The sequence below is a fragment of the Aedes albopictus genome, chromosome 3 (genome assembly GCF_035046485.1).
Source record: "Aedes albopictus strain Foshan chromosome 3, AalbF5, whole genome shotgun sequence".
In the NCBI taxonomy this organism is placed as follows: Eukaryota; Metazoa; Arthropoda; class Insecta; order Diptera; family Culicidae; genus Aedes; species Aedes albopictus.
The window spans coordinates 190,027,372-190,045,256 of NC_085138.1; the positions used below are offsets into that span (position 1 = coordinate 190,027,372).

Here is a 17,885-nt window from a genome sequence, read left to right on the forward strand (position 1 = left end):
GATCCATGGTGCGAACGTTTAGAGGTAATCATACCATCTACCAGAGCTGCGGCAACACACGCGAGCTGGGAACAGCTTTCATCGTGATGGGTGATATGCAGAGACGCGTGATCGGTTGGTGGCCGATCGACGAAAGAATGTGCAGGTTGAGGATCAAAGGCCGATTCTTCAACTTCAGCATAATAAACGTGCACAGCCCACACTCCGGAAGTACTGATGATGACAAGGACGCATTTTACGCGCAGCTCGAACGCGAGTACGATCGCTGCCCAAGCTACGACGTCAAGATCATCATAGGTGATTTGAACGCTCAGGTAGGCCAGGAGGAACAATTCAGACCGACGATTGGTAAGTTCAGCGCCCACCAGCTGACGAACGAAAACGGCCTACGACTCATTGATTTCACCGCCTCCAAAAATATGGCCATACGTAACACCTTTTTCCAACACAGCCTCCCTTATCGTTACATTTGGAGATCACCACAGCAGACGGAATCTCAAATCGACCACGTTCTGATTGACGGACGGCATTTCTCCGACATTATCGACGTCAGGACCTATCGTGGCGCCAACATCGACTCCGACCACTATCTGGTGATGGTCAAACTGCGCCCAAAACTCTCCGTCATCAACAATGTACGATACCGGCGACCGCCACAGTACAACCTAGAGCGAATGAAGCAACCGGATGTCGCCTCAGCATACGCGTAGAATCTCGAGGCCGCGTTGCCAGACGAGGGCGAGCTCGATGAGGCCCCCCTAGAGGACTGTTGGAGTACAGTGAAAGCAGCCATTAAAGACGCAGCCGAGAGCACCATCGGGTACATGGAACGGAATCGACGGAACGAATGGTTCGACGAAGAGTGCAGAACGGTTTTGGAGGAGAAGAATGCAGCGAGGGCGGTAATGCTGCAGCAAGAGACTCGACAGAACGTGGAACGTAATAAACAGAAGCGGAAACAGCAGACCCGCCTCTTTCGGGAGAAAAAGCGGCGCCTGGAAGAAGCGGAGTGTGAAGAAATGGAACTGCTGTGCCGTTCCCAAGAAACACGGAAGTTCTATCAGAAGCTCAACGCATCCCGCAACGGCTTCGTGTCGCGAGCCGAAATATGCAGGGATAAAGACGGAGGCCTCTTGTCGGACGGAAGTGAGGTGACCGAAAGGTGGAAGCAGCACTTCGATCAGCACCTGAACGGCGTGGAGAACGTAGGCACGGGAGCCCACGGCAACGGAGGAAACGACGACGCCAGTGCAGCGGAACGGTGGCAGAGTTGTACACCCGCCTGAAACGCGAAGCAGCAAAGCTCGGATTGGTGGTGAATGCCTCAAAAACAAAGTACATGCTGGTAGGCGGAACCGAACACGAACGGTTCCGTCTGTGTAGTAATGTTACGATAGACGGGGATACTTTCGAGGTAGTGGAGAAATTCGTCTACCTCGGATCCTTACTGACGGCTGACAACAACGTGAGCCGTGAAATTCGGAGGCGCATCATCAGCGGCAGTCGGGCCTACTACGGGCTTCAGAAGAAACTGCGGTCGAAAAAGATTCACCCACGCACCAAATGCACCATGTACAAAACGCTAATAAGACCGGTAATCCTCTACGGGCACGAGAATTGGACCATGCTCGAGGAGGACCTGCAAGCACTCGGAGTTTTCGAGCGACGCGTGCTAAGGACGATCTTCGGCGGTGTGCAGGAGAACGGTGTGTGGCGGAGAAGAATGAACCACGAGCTCGCTGCACTTTAAGGCGAACCCAGCATCCAGAAGGTGGCCAAAGCCGGAAGGATACGGTGGGCAGTGATGTTGCAAGAATGCCGGACAACAACCCTGCAAAGCTGGTGTTTGCAACTGATCCGGTTGGCCCAAGAAGGCATGGAGCGCAGAGAGCACGATGGGCGGACCAGGTGGAGCGTGACTTGGCGAGCATCGGGCGCGACCGAGGATGGAGAGCGGCAGCCACGAACCGTTTATTATGGAGAAATATTGTTGATTCAGTTTTATCTTGAATTTGATGTAATACTAAATAAATGAAATGAAATGACCTTAAATTTTCGAAATTTACTATGGAACGCCTTTGTACAAAATTTGAAAAAGGTAGGTCGATGGTCTTATCTATATATTAACCAATACTTAATCGATTTTGATGAAAATTTTATGGTATAAGCTACATATAATGTAGCATTACTGGTCCAAAAATCAGCTGTTTTGGTGTACGCAGTCTAAAGTTATGAAAAAAAATGTGTGACCAAATTTTGACCGTATCACCCTTTAGTACTGATATTGTCAAGTCTGTACCTGTCTGTACCAACACGCTAATCCCTCACCAAAATACCCTTTTCCTACCCCATGGCGTTTGTGTGGTCAGCAAAGACTACTTAGCCATTACCCCTCCTAATCATCAGCTTTGGATTGACTTGCGCTCTCATTGCCCCACCAAATGCTGCAAAATGAAAATGAAATGGAAACCATCCATTCTTCGGCTCGTGTTGAACGAACTGATCAGATAGCTCGAGCGATCAAAAACACCTGTACTAATAGTACCTGTACAACTAATAAATCTCATAATCCTTAAAGTGTTTTCAAAGTTTTGTAAAACTGCAATACTGTTCACGATCTACAAATTCCTGATTGGAACTAATCCAGTGTTTATCTCACTTTTCAGGTATTCTACTACTGTGCCATTGGCGCTCCGTACAACAATGTCCGGAAAGTGTCGCACACATCGCATCACTCGAACGCAGCTCGCATGGCACCATCGCCGGAGAGCACGCCGCCGCCAATGGAAAAGGACGAAAAACCCAGAGGTGGCCTATTCCCCAGCCTTATGGAGAAGACCTTCTTCCCGGGGATCGTCTCCCAAGTTCCCAACTACTTTACCCTTCCCGCTCGGCAGTCACCGTCCTCGTTGGATCCCAGTGTGAAATCCTACCCGATCGGAATGCAAGATTTGGTGTTTGGGGAGGCAATCAGCTTGAAGGGACAGCTGGGCAGCGTTTTACTAGCAGACACGAATGTCAACCTTAAAAGTTTATTCGAGGCCGGTCCAACCATTGCCAATGTGCTCGCGACGGATATGATCGAATCGTTCGACATGGCTTCCAAATTTGTGTTCTGCTTTTCGCCGAGTGCGTGCTATGATGGATTGTGTTTGGACCTTGCGCCGGGAAATCAATACAATGGCCACGTGGTCGCAAGTGTTTCCAGTATACTGTCAATTCAGAATGCGATCAACGGAGTGGGAGGAATGATGGCGCTTTTGCCTATTTTGGATAACATTTGCAAAATTCCTGCGTGCGATATTCCCACTTCGGATGAACTACTTCCTCTGACACCGGTGGCCTCTCCGACAAGGGACGATCATTTTGGCGATTGGGAAATGCTGCAACCAAATTCTTTAACCGAAAGTAAAATTATACAGAACCCTATCGCATGTTTCATTTGCTTGGTGCGAAATTTTATCCATGGAAACGACTTGAACAAGGAAAGCGTGCTGAAAAATGAAGGAATTTCTTTGATAAGTCAACTTCTGCAAACGTGCAACGAGGCGTGGTTCGATGTGAACGTTCTGATGGCAGTTCAGCTTCTAATCGAGTCGATCCAAAACGAGATGCCCTCCGCCAACATGGACCTTCTGCACGTGCTCTACAAGGATCTGGTGTTCAACTTCCGGATATGGTCCAGGGCGCCGTTCCAGATCGTTATTGGGCACATTCAGTACATCAGTGCTACCATCAAAGACGATAGGAAATACTTCCGGAAACACTTCGGAACGCAGTTTTTGCTGGATGTGGTTCAGGAATTCTTTGCGGGGAATTGCAATCTGCCGGCGCAGGACGCCAAGATGGTTCGCGATTCGTTGCTGCGAATTCTTAGATACTATCTGCAGAAGGAGGTCAACATAAAAGAGGTAAATCCGGGTTCTACAAGGCTTTGTATTAGCGTAATAATTTTCGTATTTTTCAGATATCCTCCCTGCTAACTTTCCTGACCACGGTCAAATCGGAACCCGTGGTAGTGGAGATCATCGAAATGCTAACCCAGCTCATCGAGGGAAAGCACGTCAAGGATCAAATCTTCCTGCTGATGTACGAGCCGCATATGGCCGAAGCACTGTACTCGCTGTTCACGGATCGACACTTCGGACGGGAGGTACACTCGCGTTTGCTGAAGTTCATCAGTGGAATGCTCAATACCAAACGAATCTCCAGCAAGCATAAGGCGGCTTTACGACTTTACGAAAGTTCAATTGAATGCAACAGTTTGTACCCGGGGTTGTTTTCGTTTATGATTCCTTTCGATATGGAATCGGATGTGATATTGGGGTTGCTGGATCTGAATCTATGCCTGGATTCGGAAATGGGTTATGCCGGGGCGCTGTGCTTGATCTATCACGCTAATTTGGCTAGTCTGTCGCTGAAACTGGAGATAGCAAGGAGGCTAATGACCAGCACTTTTACCAAACCGAAAGCTCCTCAAATGATAGCCAAACAGGTGGGTTGGCAGGAGTCGATTGCTCGGTTGCTGATCAAGAAACCGGTCGAGAATCGATCACTGTCGGAGAAGGAGAAGGAAAAGGGACTTATATTGACTGATATCGAGGAGATCGTCAAACGGGAAAGTGAGTCTTCCATTGGAAACGGTCAAAGTGACCTGATCGTATTCGACGATGAAACGATGGAACTTAAAGCTCAGGAAACATCTAAGCAACCGAACTCACTCCTCACGGAAGCGGCTACTGCGATTGAGAACGAAATCAAAGAACTAGCAGATAGTGTGCAAGAAGCAGTGGTTGACAATATCACATCGTCGATAACTTCGGTTTATTCGGCAATTCGGCAGAAGACCTCCGACATCCAGGATACGTTAGAATCGCTGACGATGAGCTTCGAAGAAGCTTCTGGGCGAAAGAAGAACTCTTCGTCGTTTTCCAGCAGCAGTGACGACAATGCTTCGTTTGATGAATCGTTAGCAGTGTCCTCGGTTAAGGATGACACGCAGTCCACGAGAAGTGTCGATGATTTGGACGGTAGTGGTGCAGCTGGTGTTAACGACGAGCCCAATTTGAAGTGTTCCGAAGAAGATGATGAAGAAAATCTAGTGTACCTTGTGTCGAATATACTGTTCACAATTTTATGGCGTGGTGTGGAAAATTCAAATGATTCGTGGAAAGAACGTGGCCAAGTGATGGCGTGTATAAATTTGATAGCTTTGAACAACGAGTTGTACTGTTCGCACTTAAGTTTGAGGTTACGGATTCTGGAAATGGGTGTTCAGGCTGCTTTAATCGACCTTGCAGAAAATGCACAGCTCGCAGTGACTCATCAGCAGAACGCTGCCCAACTCCTAAGGCTAGCGTATGACCTAGTAGTGTTGGATCCCAATGAGGACGATTCGAAAAAGTGTTCAACCAAGCTATTAGATGGCGTCCTGTCCCTCCTCGACATCCTTATGGTGTTCCAACAGAGCAGCTCGGACGACTGGTCTGAGATGTCGCATGTGTGTTTAGGTTTACTGCTGAAGTGTTCTCACAATCCCAATTCGGACATTGTGGCGATGGCTACGGCCAAACTACACGCCCTGTTGCAAAACCGAGTGAATCAAGACCCCGCGGAAATCGGTTACCTCCTGTATAGTCTAAATCAGGCCATAACCAGTGCAATAGACGTGGGCAATTCCGAACAGTATTCGTTTTTGATACCGGTATTGAAAGCGCTGCTGGAGAAATCGCGAATGGTTATCGGTTTGACCACGAGTGCGCCGGATTTACCTTCGACGTCGTCGGGACCGATTTTCTTCCAGAACTTCCAAATGTACTGTACGAGCAAGCAGTGGACCTCGTTCATCGAGAAAAAGGTGAGTGTGGATTTTATTTATCAAGGTATACAATAACGAGATGTTTGAATCAAAAGTTTAAGTTGATTAGAAGTATTAACACTCAAATTTCTCTTAATATTTAGTTGAAACTTAACTCAAATATGTTTTTTGAAATGCTTTTGAACAGTGCAGTTATAGCATGTAGTATATCAAAGGTGTGTTTTTCTGCAGACATAAAAAACGGGTTGAGGGTGCTCCCCATCTATGAGCGACAATATAAGAGACTAGGCCTCGGACTGATTTCACACAAGATACAAGTACCTATGGTTGGTTGGTATTTAGAGTCGATGAAGAGAAATCGATCATGTTACTTTCGCCTTTATTCAAGCTCAATCTAGACATAGCTTAATCGTTAGTTCGTCGTTTCTTAATGTTCACGCGTTTTGCAGAAAGTTACCCTTGGATTAGTGAAAAACTCTGTGTCACTCATTATGTTCCAGAGTGTAGTTCCTGAAATCACTACCGATCCTATCACGAAATTCTTACAAGATCAAGTGTGTTACCAAGATACGTTTGAAATAATCAAAGGTCATCTAATTTTCCACTTCATGTCAACACTTGGGGACGATAGCCTTCTGCTGTACTGAACATTAAAAAATCAATCAAACTGTTCGGGAACCTTTTTTTAATTCACAGCCATAGCAGTAACTGGGTTTGCTATGAACAATAACGTTTCTCACCTGCCCCGTAACGTGGGTAGATCACCTTAGAATGGTGCGTTGCGGCGTAAGATCTACCACCGCATCAAATTTCGATCTTGTTAATGTTTTCATGCCTAAAGTGGCCGATCAGTGGTGTGCAGACATTCCAGGATCGAGATTTGATGTTCTTTTTTAATGTTTTGTTGCTAATCCACATTCTATTTCAGGAGTAATCAGGTAAATGTTTTGTTTATAAATGCTTCTTAATCATGATTATGATTGTTTTTCAAACAAATGTACACACTTATTTTGGATTTACGAGTTCGGTAATTTTATCTACTGGATTCGATTTGTAAATAACAAAATTGGCGACAAATCAGTATTTCCATCTAAAAGAAAGCGAACTTCAGTTAAATGTTCTGCATTTTACTGAGTTCGGTAATGTTTCATACTATTTTCTCAGTAAAATTCACGCTTCACCGAAAATGGGAATAAGTCAGTAGACGCAGGTACCGACTTTCGTTAATTATTGTAATTTTACTGAGTTTTCGTCATTATAAAATCAAAACAATCAGCTGCCCTCGGAAGCAGCTGTCAAACAAAATTATCGTTTCGTTTTTCGGCAGCTGCAGCAGCAGCGAGATGCCGGAAAATTCCAGATAATTATTACAACAAAATGCCTTTTAATCGGACAGGAGACTCGAGTTTTCTGTGACCCCGCCAACTTTCAGGTAAGTAATAGATAAATTTGTAAAAAAAAGTGATTTTACTGAATGTGGCACTACCGAGATTGGCAATGGTGCTGACAAAGCTTCTCCCGCCGGATTCTTCTGACTCTTACGAATTTGCTACTAACGAGCTCCAGTCAACACCAACGCCGATGAGATTTCGTGCCATGTAATCACTGTCTTTACGAATTCCTTTACTATTCAACCAAAAGTTGGCGGGGACACAAAAGGTCAATCATTCTGTGGCAGTCCGAAATAAAAAAAAAACGAGATGCGGCATGCGGGAAACCACAATCAACTGAAAAACTCAGTAATCTGAGGTTATTGAACAATTTACAAAATCAGTAATTTCTTCTCACAAAAATTACTGAGTAAGTCGGTAGTTTTTTGACAGATGATCCATTTACCAATTTACTGACTTTTAAGTAATGGTATCATTACCGAGTAGTCAGCAGTTCAAAAACCCAGTAAAATTTTACCGAAGTCGGTAATCTAAATTCGCTGTGTACACAACACACACTGACATACATTACATATACATATCTCATCATATATTGGGAAAGGGAGGGACCATCAGGGCACCCGATTGAAACGATTTGGACAGGAGCTTGGAACTGCCTCCTCCTTATTGTTAACATTTCGTGGATTGAGGGCGGGCTCTTCGACCCCATCTATTGGGAGTATTCTGTCAATCGAGGGCTAGATTTTGCAGTTGTTCGTGAGAACTTTCTTCTGGAATTCTTTTCCCCTGACGCGGATTTCGCGCAAGTGTCTCTGCTTGCGGGTCCGCACAACCCTTTTTGGCCCTTCATACAGGAGAATGACTGACCACTAACAACAGCACAATCTTGATCAAATCGCTTTTCAGATTATTCCAGTACTATAGGCAGCTGCCTTGCTACAATAGATGGTAGAACAATATCATCATCATCAACAACAAAAACGTTTCACACCTCCTGGGTTTCGTGATCCTCTTTGGAATTTTGAGAGCCATTACAAAATACTTTTGAGATACATATTTCAGGGCAATCAAACTTCCCTACAACTTCAAGCCTACGTTACGGCTGTAGGTTCTATGCTTTGTACTTAAAATATAATATGCCCAGTTTCGTGTTCAAAAGGAATCGCATCAAGATAGACTGAGAAATACCTTCTGAAATGCAAACAGCCCTATAAGCTGTCTGAATGGCCTAGAGCAGCGTTTCTCAAACTATGGGTCGCGACCCACTGGTGAGTCGCGGACTGATTTTTGGTGGGTCGCGAAGGCTTGGGCGATATTGTAATGAATGCCTTAATTAACTTATGTCAAATGATATTGTATGCTATTTTCTAATTTACAAACACTCTCTTGTAAATACGGCTGAGTTATTTCTAGAAGCGAGTTTCTCCTTAATTCTATCCAATCTATTGTATTATAAATCTTAGTCTTTAGTGTTTTGAATATCGAAATTACTGTCTGTGTTCTGAAATAGTTGTTGTTCTTAAACTTAAGGTTTTGGTTTCTGGTAAAATATTAAAATTTGTTTCATTCTAAAAACGCTATTTAACCCTCGAGCGATATCACTGTTATATTTTGTACAACACGTTAAAAAATTTCGCTTTTTGTACTCCGCATTAGCGTGGTGCTGGCGGTAGTGGCTAACCGCGCGACTGCCGGAAGGTTAATGTTCAGCCACTTACCGTAAATATAGAGAAACAATATGATACAAAACGCTTGATTTAGTTTCCTTTTATTTGTAAGAGTCTTTTTGAAAATCTGCAGACGCATAAAATTGCCACTATGTCTTCAAAGACGTTGTACTAATGCGTGAGACTGGTTAAATTCATATCATGACAAATCACTAGGGCTTCTCAACCTTATCTTGACGATCTCAAAAAACATATAGCACTTTAAATTAATAAAAGAAAACTTGAACATTTGTGAGATCAAGTGCTACGTGAAGTAAGTTTAAGAGTATGATATATACACGTTAATAAAAACAAAAAAAACAGTATGATGAAATGTATTTACTCAAAACGACAATCCAAATTTTCCTAAATGACGTATGTTATGAAAATACGTGCTGATGGGTCGCCAAATTCTATAACAATCAGAAGTGAGTCGCAAGCTGAAAAAGTTTGAGAACCCCTGGCCTAGAGTATTCTAAAGAACCCCTGGCCTAGAGTATTCTAAATGTTCTCGGTCTTCAAAGGCCATAGGTTGTAAATATCTTCGGAAAATATTTATCTTGGTTTCTTTGATGATAATGATTGCTGTATCTTTTAATGTCTCTTGAGCAGAATCATGCAATTTCAGGAAGGTTAATATCGAACAACACTCGCTCTAACCCTCCACTTCAAAAGACAAACGCAGTTCATGAAATCACAGAATCGAATCACGCTAAAGCAACTCAAGCCAAGGCTCGTTCGAAACAGAATCAATCACATCTAACAGTAGCGATCGTCTTTTCTTCATGAGCCATACATTGAAACACGAAGCTTTGACTGCATGAATTTTTGTTCGACGCCTCACATTCATATTCATATGGCGTGCTATGTTTGTGTTTGCTGCGCCATGCAATACCTACTACTTAACCGATTGACCTTTATCCCGGCCCTACCTGGTGACAGTCATCCATCAATGATTGACATTACTCTGCGTCGACTGGTATCATACGTTGGATTGCTCATGAGACTGAGGAAAGAGCGTGGTGGGAGTTTCCGCCGTATCGTCAGGAATGTGTTTGTTAGCGACGGTTGGCAGTACATAGCGTTGATGGAGTCAGAAGAGAAATGTAGATGTTACAGTGACCCCACACCGATCAATCACCTTAATTTTGTACACTATTTATGAATCACCATGTTGATCAAATGAGTGATTCATGAACTATGGGCATTTTTGCCGATTCATAAATTGTGGGGTCACTGCACAATGGTCCACGAAACAGATTTACGAGGAAAGATGCATTCAGCGCCTTCAAATGATTTCCTAGGGTAATATGGTCTTCTACAAAGTTGTTCCTAAAAATAAGGCCCTCTTTTCAATATACATGAAAATTAGGGTGGTCCATATTTTCAAAGAAATTGGAAACCAAACTTTTTTATTTACTAGAATAACTATATGCATTCTTCGGGATAGTTGTAGATCTATCAATTTTGAGCAAGTTTGCTGAAGACACTTTTTATGTAGCTTTAAAATTGGCCGATATAGAGGTGTTTTTCTGAATAAGCTTAGGGTGGTTCAAGAAAAAACGGTTTTCTGGCGTTAACTTTTTCAGTTTCGATTTTTCATCAAAGTCGCCCAAGAAACACTTGTAGAGTATTTGAAGACGCGTCGTTTCGTGCGCTGAGATGATCGTTATCTCTTTTGGTTCAAAAGTTACAGGCGTTTTTCTTAAAAAATCATAGTTTTTTAAAAAAGGTTTATGATGGGTTGGGGCAAACATAAAAAATATCTTTTGCCCGCATTCAAAAGAAGAAATGTTGTTATAAAACATATCAAAAAATTAGAGGGGTGTTATTTTTGTAACTCAAGTGGAAAATACTTAAAAAGTGCCTATTTTTTCTAGAAAATCATCAATATCTTTAGAACGGAATGACGTAGCAACATTCCCAGGGCACGAAATTGCGCGTTTTTGGAAGCTCTAAAAGTGGTTCTTAGGCGACTTTGACGAGAAATTTGAAACAAAAGATATTTTTTATGTTTGCCTCAACCCATTATGAACCCTTTTTGAAAAACTATGATTTTTTAAAGTAAAACGCCTGTAACTTTTGAACCAAAAGGGATAACAACCATCTCAGCGCACGAAACGACGCGTCTTCAAATGCTCTACAAGTGTTTCTTGGGCGACTTTGATGAAAAATCGAAACTGAAAAAGTTAACGCCAGAAAACCGGTTTTTTCTTGAACCACCCTAAGCTTATTCAGAAAAATACCTCTAGATCGGACAATTTCAAAGCTACATAAAAAGTGTCTTCAGCAAACTTGCTCAAAATTGATAGATCTACAACCTTCCCGAAGAATGTACATAGCTATTCTTGCAAATAAAAAAGTTTGGTTTCCAATTTCTTTGAAAATATGGACCACCCTAATTTTCATGCACATTTTAAACAGGGCCTTGTTATTAGGGACAACTTTGTAGAAGATCATATTTGCCTAAAAACTCATTTGAAGACGTTGAATGCATCTTTCCTCGTAAATCTGGTTCGTGGACCACTGTTCACTGTACGGCGTTTTTGTGTTAATATGGTGATGTTGCACAAGAGTCTTGTGTCTTTTTGTTGTGAACAAACTCGGAAGCGATTTTGTCATTATTTGCTACCGAAAAAACAAAGCGTTGTTGCCGTGCCTTCTTTGTTGCCTATTTTTCGCTTGCGGTGCCACATTCTGCGTACACTGCACAAGACTGCTTTTGAGCTTTAGAGGTACTATATTTACGAATGGACACTATGGATAATCCTGGATATATCTTGACAGTATATCATTAGCCTCTGTTGAGTTGATATTTTAAGCTCTAATAATCTTAGTTGATACGTAAAATAAAACCCAAAAAAGTGCCGCTGTTGAATCTATATTTTAATTCTTTTGGAGCCGAATAGAAATAGAAACGACTATAATTCACACATTCAATAAAACAGAATATGAATACGGAGGCCTCTTGACGGACGGACGTGAGGTGATCGAAAGGTGGAAGCAGCACTTCGGTCAGCACCTGAATGGCATGGAGAATGTGGGCACGGGAGACCACGGCAACGGAGGAAACGACGACGCCAGTGCAGCGGAGGACGGAAATGAACCAACTCCCACGCTGAGGGAAGTTAAGGATGCCATTCATCAGCTCAAAACCAACAAAGCAGCTGGTAAGGATGGTATCGCAACTGAACTCATCAAGATGAGCCCAGAAAAGTTGGCCACCTGTCTGCATCGGCTGATAGTAAGGATCTGGGAAACTTAACAGCTACCGGAGGAGTGGAAGGAAGAGGTAATCTGCCCCATTCCACAATGGTTTATTTTCCCATTTTCACGCTCTTAATTATTAGCTCGAAGGATTGAGGAGATAGAGCAATGGTGTCTTCGGCAAAGTTGACGGGAATAACCAGCGCCATCTTTTGACAATTAGAGTTTTCGAATCAATCCCCCTAAAAGTGAGATACAAAATCATTTTTTTTAAATTGTTGAGATAGAGGGTCGACGTCTTCGGCAAAGTTGTAGCATTCTCGATTCCAAACAACTTTCCTGAAGATGTCAATGTTGTAATTTCTACTCCAATGGGGATAGAGGCCTGTGTTTGAAAGTTAGCCCCAAAAACACGTTTTATAAGTAAAACATACATTTGTTGAATTTTTAGACTCATTCAATGTTTTGCAAAGTTGTATGAATCAATAAAATACGCAACTTTGCCGAAGACATCAAAGCTGTAAGAATTAAATGAGACGACTAATAGATGAATTTATGATTTTTTTCATCCACTTTTAGGGATAAACATCTTTCTTATGGGCAAAAAGGTGCAGCTGAGGATACTCTTATCAGAAAGAACATCTATAGAGCTTTCAAATAAGGGTCAGTTTGTCCGTCCACGATCGTCTACTGAGGAGATATGGTCATATAAAAAATGTCCTTACTACGATTCAACTGCATTCAAATCTACGTTGACACAAAAATTCATGGCTACTATGATCTAATGATATATAACCTTCTCTTAGCAAATTTGCGCAACAGTCCTGAATGTTTTTAATACCAAATTTGTTGTAAAAAACGTTTCCACTGCATTTTTATAAGATTTCCACTATTTAGTACAAATCCCATTCATTGAATAAAATATTAGGATTTATCGGGGTTTAATACGCTCTCACAGAGCCAACAGAGTTCTTCTGTAAAGCAATTTGAAATTTTATATGAAGAAAGTCAACACAATGAACTTTTACTAAGATAAGACGAAAGTTGGTTTAATTTATATATCATCATAGTAGCCATGATTTTTTCTTTAAAAGTAGATTTGATTGCAATTAAATCGTAGTAAGGAGAATTTTTTATTATTGCCATATCTCCTCAGTAGACGATCGTGGACGGACAAACTGACCCTTATTTGAAAGCTCCATAGATGTACTTTCTGATAAGAGTATCCTCAGCTGCACCTTTTTGCCCATAAGAAAGATATTTATCCCTAAAAGTGGATGAAAAAAATCATAAATTCATCTATAAATCGTCTAATTTAATTCTTACAGCTTTGATGTCTTAGGCAAAGTTGCGTATTTTATTGATTCATACAACTTTGCAGAACATTGTATGGGTCTAAAAATTCATCAAATGTATGTTTTACTTAAAAACGTGTTTTTGGGGTAACTTTCAAGCACAGGCCTCTATCTCCATTGGAGTAAAAATTACAACATTGACGTCTTCAGGAAAGTTGTTTGGAATCGAAAATGCTACAACTTTGCCGAAGACGTCGACCCTCTATCTCAACAATTTAAAAAAAAATAATTTTGTATCTCACTTTTAGGGGGATTGATCCGAAAACTCTAATTGTGAAAAGATGGCGCTGGTTATTCCCGTCAACTTTGCCGAAGACACCATTGCTCTATCTCCTCAATCCTTCAAGCTATTAATTAAGAGCGTGAAAATGGGAAAATAAACCATTGTGCATTCACAAGAAAGGCGACCATTTGGAATGTGAGAACTTAAGGGCGATCACTATTTTGAATGCTGCCTACAAAGTGCTATCCCAGATCATCTTCGGTCGTCTGTCACATTGAACGAATGAGCTCATGGGAATTTATCAAGCCGGCTTCATCGACGGCCGGTCGACAACGGACCAGATCTTCACCGTACGGCAAATTCTTCAGAAATACCGTGAATACCAGGCCCCAACGCATCACCTGTTCATCGACTTCAAGGCGGCGTACGATAGTATCGACCGCGCAGAGCGATGGAGAATCATGAACGAAAACGGCTTTCCTGGGAAGCTAACTAGACTAATTAAAGCAACAATGGACGGTGTGCAAAACTGCGTAAAGATTTCGGGTGAACTATCCAGTTCATTCGGCACGGTAAAGGCTGGGTATGCTGCGCAATTCAGATCCCATTGTGATCCACTAGCCTCTGCCCAGCAACTCCTATCCCTACCTCCACGCGGTACCGGCCGGAAACTATGAGCAACCTTAGGGAAGATCGGGTAACCAACCCCGGTGGGAACTTTGGTCGTAGGCTGACAGGGAAGGGGGGGTTTGCTTCGGCAAACCTGAGCGTCTGTTCTCCAGGAGGAGCGGCTCACAACAGCGTCTGATCCCCATGTTAGGGGCGGCTGATCTACGTCCGAGTGCCAGGGAAGGACTCTAAGCTCAACTGTGCACTATGGTCCTCCGGAAAGTAGGGGGTTGGTGTCAGGCCCTACGAGCCAGCCGTAAAAAACCATTGTAACGGAAAATCAGCAACAGAATAATACGAACCGAGACCAACGGCAACGACCCCAGCGAACAAAAAGGACTTGCGATTGGAAACTCGGTACGTGGAACTGCCGATCTCTCAACTTCATTGGGAGCACCCGCATACTCGCCGATCTACTGAAGGACCGCGGGTTCGGCATCGTAGCGCTGCAGGAGGTGTGTTGGACAGGATCCATGGTGCGAACGTTTAGAGGTAATCATACCATCTACCAGAGCTGCGGCAACACACGCGAGCTGGGAACAGCTTTCATCGTGATGGGTGATATGCAGAGACGCGTGATCGGTTGGTGGCCGATCGACGAAAGAATGTGCAGGTTGAGGATCAAAGGCCGATTCTTCAACTTCAGCATAATAAACGTGCACAGCCCACACTCCGGAAGTACTGATGATGACAAGGACGCATTTTACGCGCAGCTCGAACGTGAGTACGATCGCTGCCCAAGCCACGACGTCAAGATCATCATAGGTGATTTGAACGCTCAGGTAGGCCAGGAGGAGGAATTCAGACCGACGATTGGTAAGTTCAGCGCCCACCAGCAGACGAACGAAAACGGCCTACGACTCATTGATTTCGCCGCCTCCAAAAATATGGCCATACGTAGCACCTTTTTCCAACACAGCCTCCCTTATCGTTACACCTGGAGATCACCACAGCAGACGGAATCTCAAATCGACCACGTTCTGATTGACGGACGGCACTTCTCCGACATTATCGACGTCAGGACCTATCGTGGCGCCAACATCGACTCCGACCACTATCTGGTGATGGTCAAACTGCGCCCAAAACTCTCCGTCATCAACAATGTACGGTACCGGCGACCGCCACGGTACAACCTAGAGCGACTGAAGCAACCGGATGTCGCCTCAGCATACGCGCAGAATCTCGAAGCCGCGTTGCCAGACGAGGGCGAGCTCGATGAGGCCCCTCTAGAGGACTGCTGGAGTACAGTGAAAGCAGCCATCAACGACGCAGCTGAGAGCACCATCGGGTACATGGAACGGAATCGACGGAACGAATGGTTCGACGAAGAGTGCAGAACGGTTTTGGAGGAGAAGAATGCAGCGAGGGCGGTAATGCTGCAGCAAGGGACTCGACAGAACGTGGAACGTTATAAACAGAAGCGTAAACAGCAGACCCGCCTCTTTCGGGAGAAAAAGCGCCGCCTGGAAGAAGCGGAGTGTGAAGAAATGGAACTGCTGTGCCGTTCCCAAGAAACACGGAAGTTCTATCAGAAGCTCAACGCATCCCGCAACGGCTTCGTGCCGCGAGCCGATATCTGCAGGGATAAAGACGGTGGCCTATTGACGGACGGACGTGAGGTGATCGAAAGGTAGAAGCAGCACTTTGGTCAGCACCTGAATGGCATGGAGAATGTGGGCACGGGAGACCACGGCAACGGAGGAAACGACGACGCCAGTGCAGCGGTGGACGGAAATGAACCAACTCCCACGCTGAGGGAAGTTAAGGATGCCATTCACCAGCTCAAAACCAACAAAGCAGCTGGTAGGATGGTATCGCAGCTGAACTCATCAAGATGGGCCTAGAAAATTTGGCCACCTGTCTGTCGGTTGATAATCAGGATCTGGGAAATCGAACATCTACCGGAGGAGTGGAAGGAAGGGGTAATCTACCCCATTCACAAGAAAGGCGACCATTTGGAATGTGAGAACTTCAAGGCGATCACTATTTTGAATGCTGCCTACAAAGTTCTATCCCAGATCATCTTCCGTCGTCTGTCACATTAAACGAATGAGCTCATGGGAAGTTATCAAGCCGGCTTCATAGACGGTCGGTCGACAACGGACCAGATCTTCACCGTACGGCAAATTCTTCAGAAATACCGCGAATACCAGGCCCCAACGCATCATCTGTTCATCGACTTCAAGGCGGCGTACGACAGTATCGACCGCGCAGAGCTATGGAGAATCATGAACGAAAACGGCTTTCCTGGGAAGCTAACTAGACTAATTAAAGCAACGATGGACGGTGTGCAAAACTGCGTAAGGGTTTCGGGTGAACTATCCAGTTCATTCGAATCTCGCCGGGAACTGCGACAAGGTGATGGACTCTCATGCCTACTCTTCAACATCGCTCTGGAAGGTGTGATAGGACGAGCCGTACTCAACTGCCGGGGAACGATTTTCACAAAATCCGGTCAATTTGTGTACTTTGCGGACGACATGGACATTATTGCCAGAACATTTGGAACGTTGGCAGAGCTGTACACCCGCCTGAAACGCGAAACAGCAAAGGTCGGACTGGTGGTGAATGCCTCAAAAACAAAGTACATGCTGGTAGGTGGAACCGAACACGACCGGATCCGTCTGGGTAGTAATGTTACGATAAACGGGGATACTTTCGAGGTGGTGGAGGAAATCGTCTACCTCGGATCCTTTCTGACGGCTGACAACAACGTGAGCCGTGAAATTCGAAGGCGCATCATCAGCGGATACGCGAATATGGATTCCCGGATAAACTGATACATTGATCAAAGCGACGACGGATCGAGTGATGTGCGTAGTTCGAGTATCAGGGACACTCTCGAGCCCCTTCGAATCTCGCAGAGGGTTACGGCAAGGTGATGGTCTTTCGTGCATGCTGTTCAACATTGCGTTAGAAGGTGTAATAAGGAGAGCGGGGATTAACACGAGTGGTACGATTTTCACGAAGTCCGTTCGTGCTGCTTGGTTTCGCTGATGATATTGATATTATTGCTCGTAAATTTGAGACGATGGCGGAAACGTACATCCGACTAAAGAGTGAAGCCAGGCGAATCGGATTAGTCATTAATGTGTTGAAGGCAAAGTACATGATGGCAAAGGGCTCCAGGGAGGAATCACCGCGCCCGCCACCCCGAATGTATATCGACGGTGATGAAATCGAGGCGGTTGAAGAATTCGTGTACTTGGGTTCACTGGTGACCGCTGACCACGACACCAGCAGAGAAATTGAGAGGCGCATTGTGGCAGGGAATCGTGCTTACTTTGGACTCCGCAGAACTCTACGATCGAATAAAGTTCGCCGTAACACGAAGTTAACTATCTACAAAACGCTGGTTAGACTGGTCGTCCTTTATGAGCAGGAAACATGGACCCTATGTGCAGTGGACCAACGCGCCCTTGGAGTTTTCGAAAGGAAGGTGTTGCGTACCATCTACGGCGGAGTGCAGATGGAAGACGGGACTTGGAGAAGGCGAATGAACCACGAGCTGCATCA

The 17,885-nt window shown here is 44.3% G+C and overlaps 1 protein-coding gene across 2 annotated transcripts in view; it reads left to right on the plus strand.

Moving 5' to 3' along the window:
* LOC109409011 (neurobeachin-like protein 1) overlaps positions 1-17,885 on the plus strand; it is a 255,913-nt gene that overhangs the window by 15,730 nt on the left and 222,298 nt on the right. For both annotated transcript variants that reach the window (XM_062856956.1, XM_062856957.1), the window contains 2 exons: positions 2,667-3,911; positions 3,968-5,857. In XM_062856956.1, the coding sequence (XP_062712940.1) occupies positions 2,667-3,911; positions 3,968-5,857 (3,135 nt within the window). The remainder of the gene's footprint in view (positions 1-2,666; positions 3,912-3,967; positions 5,858-17,885) is intronic.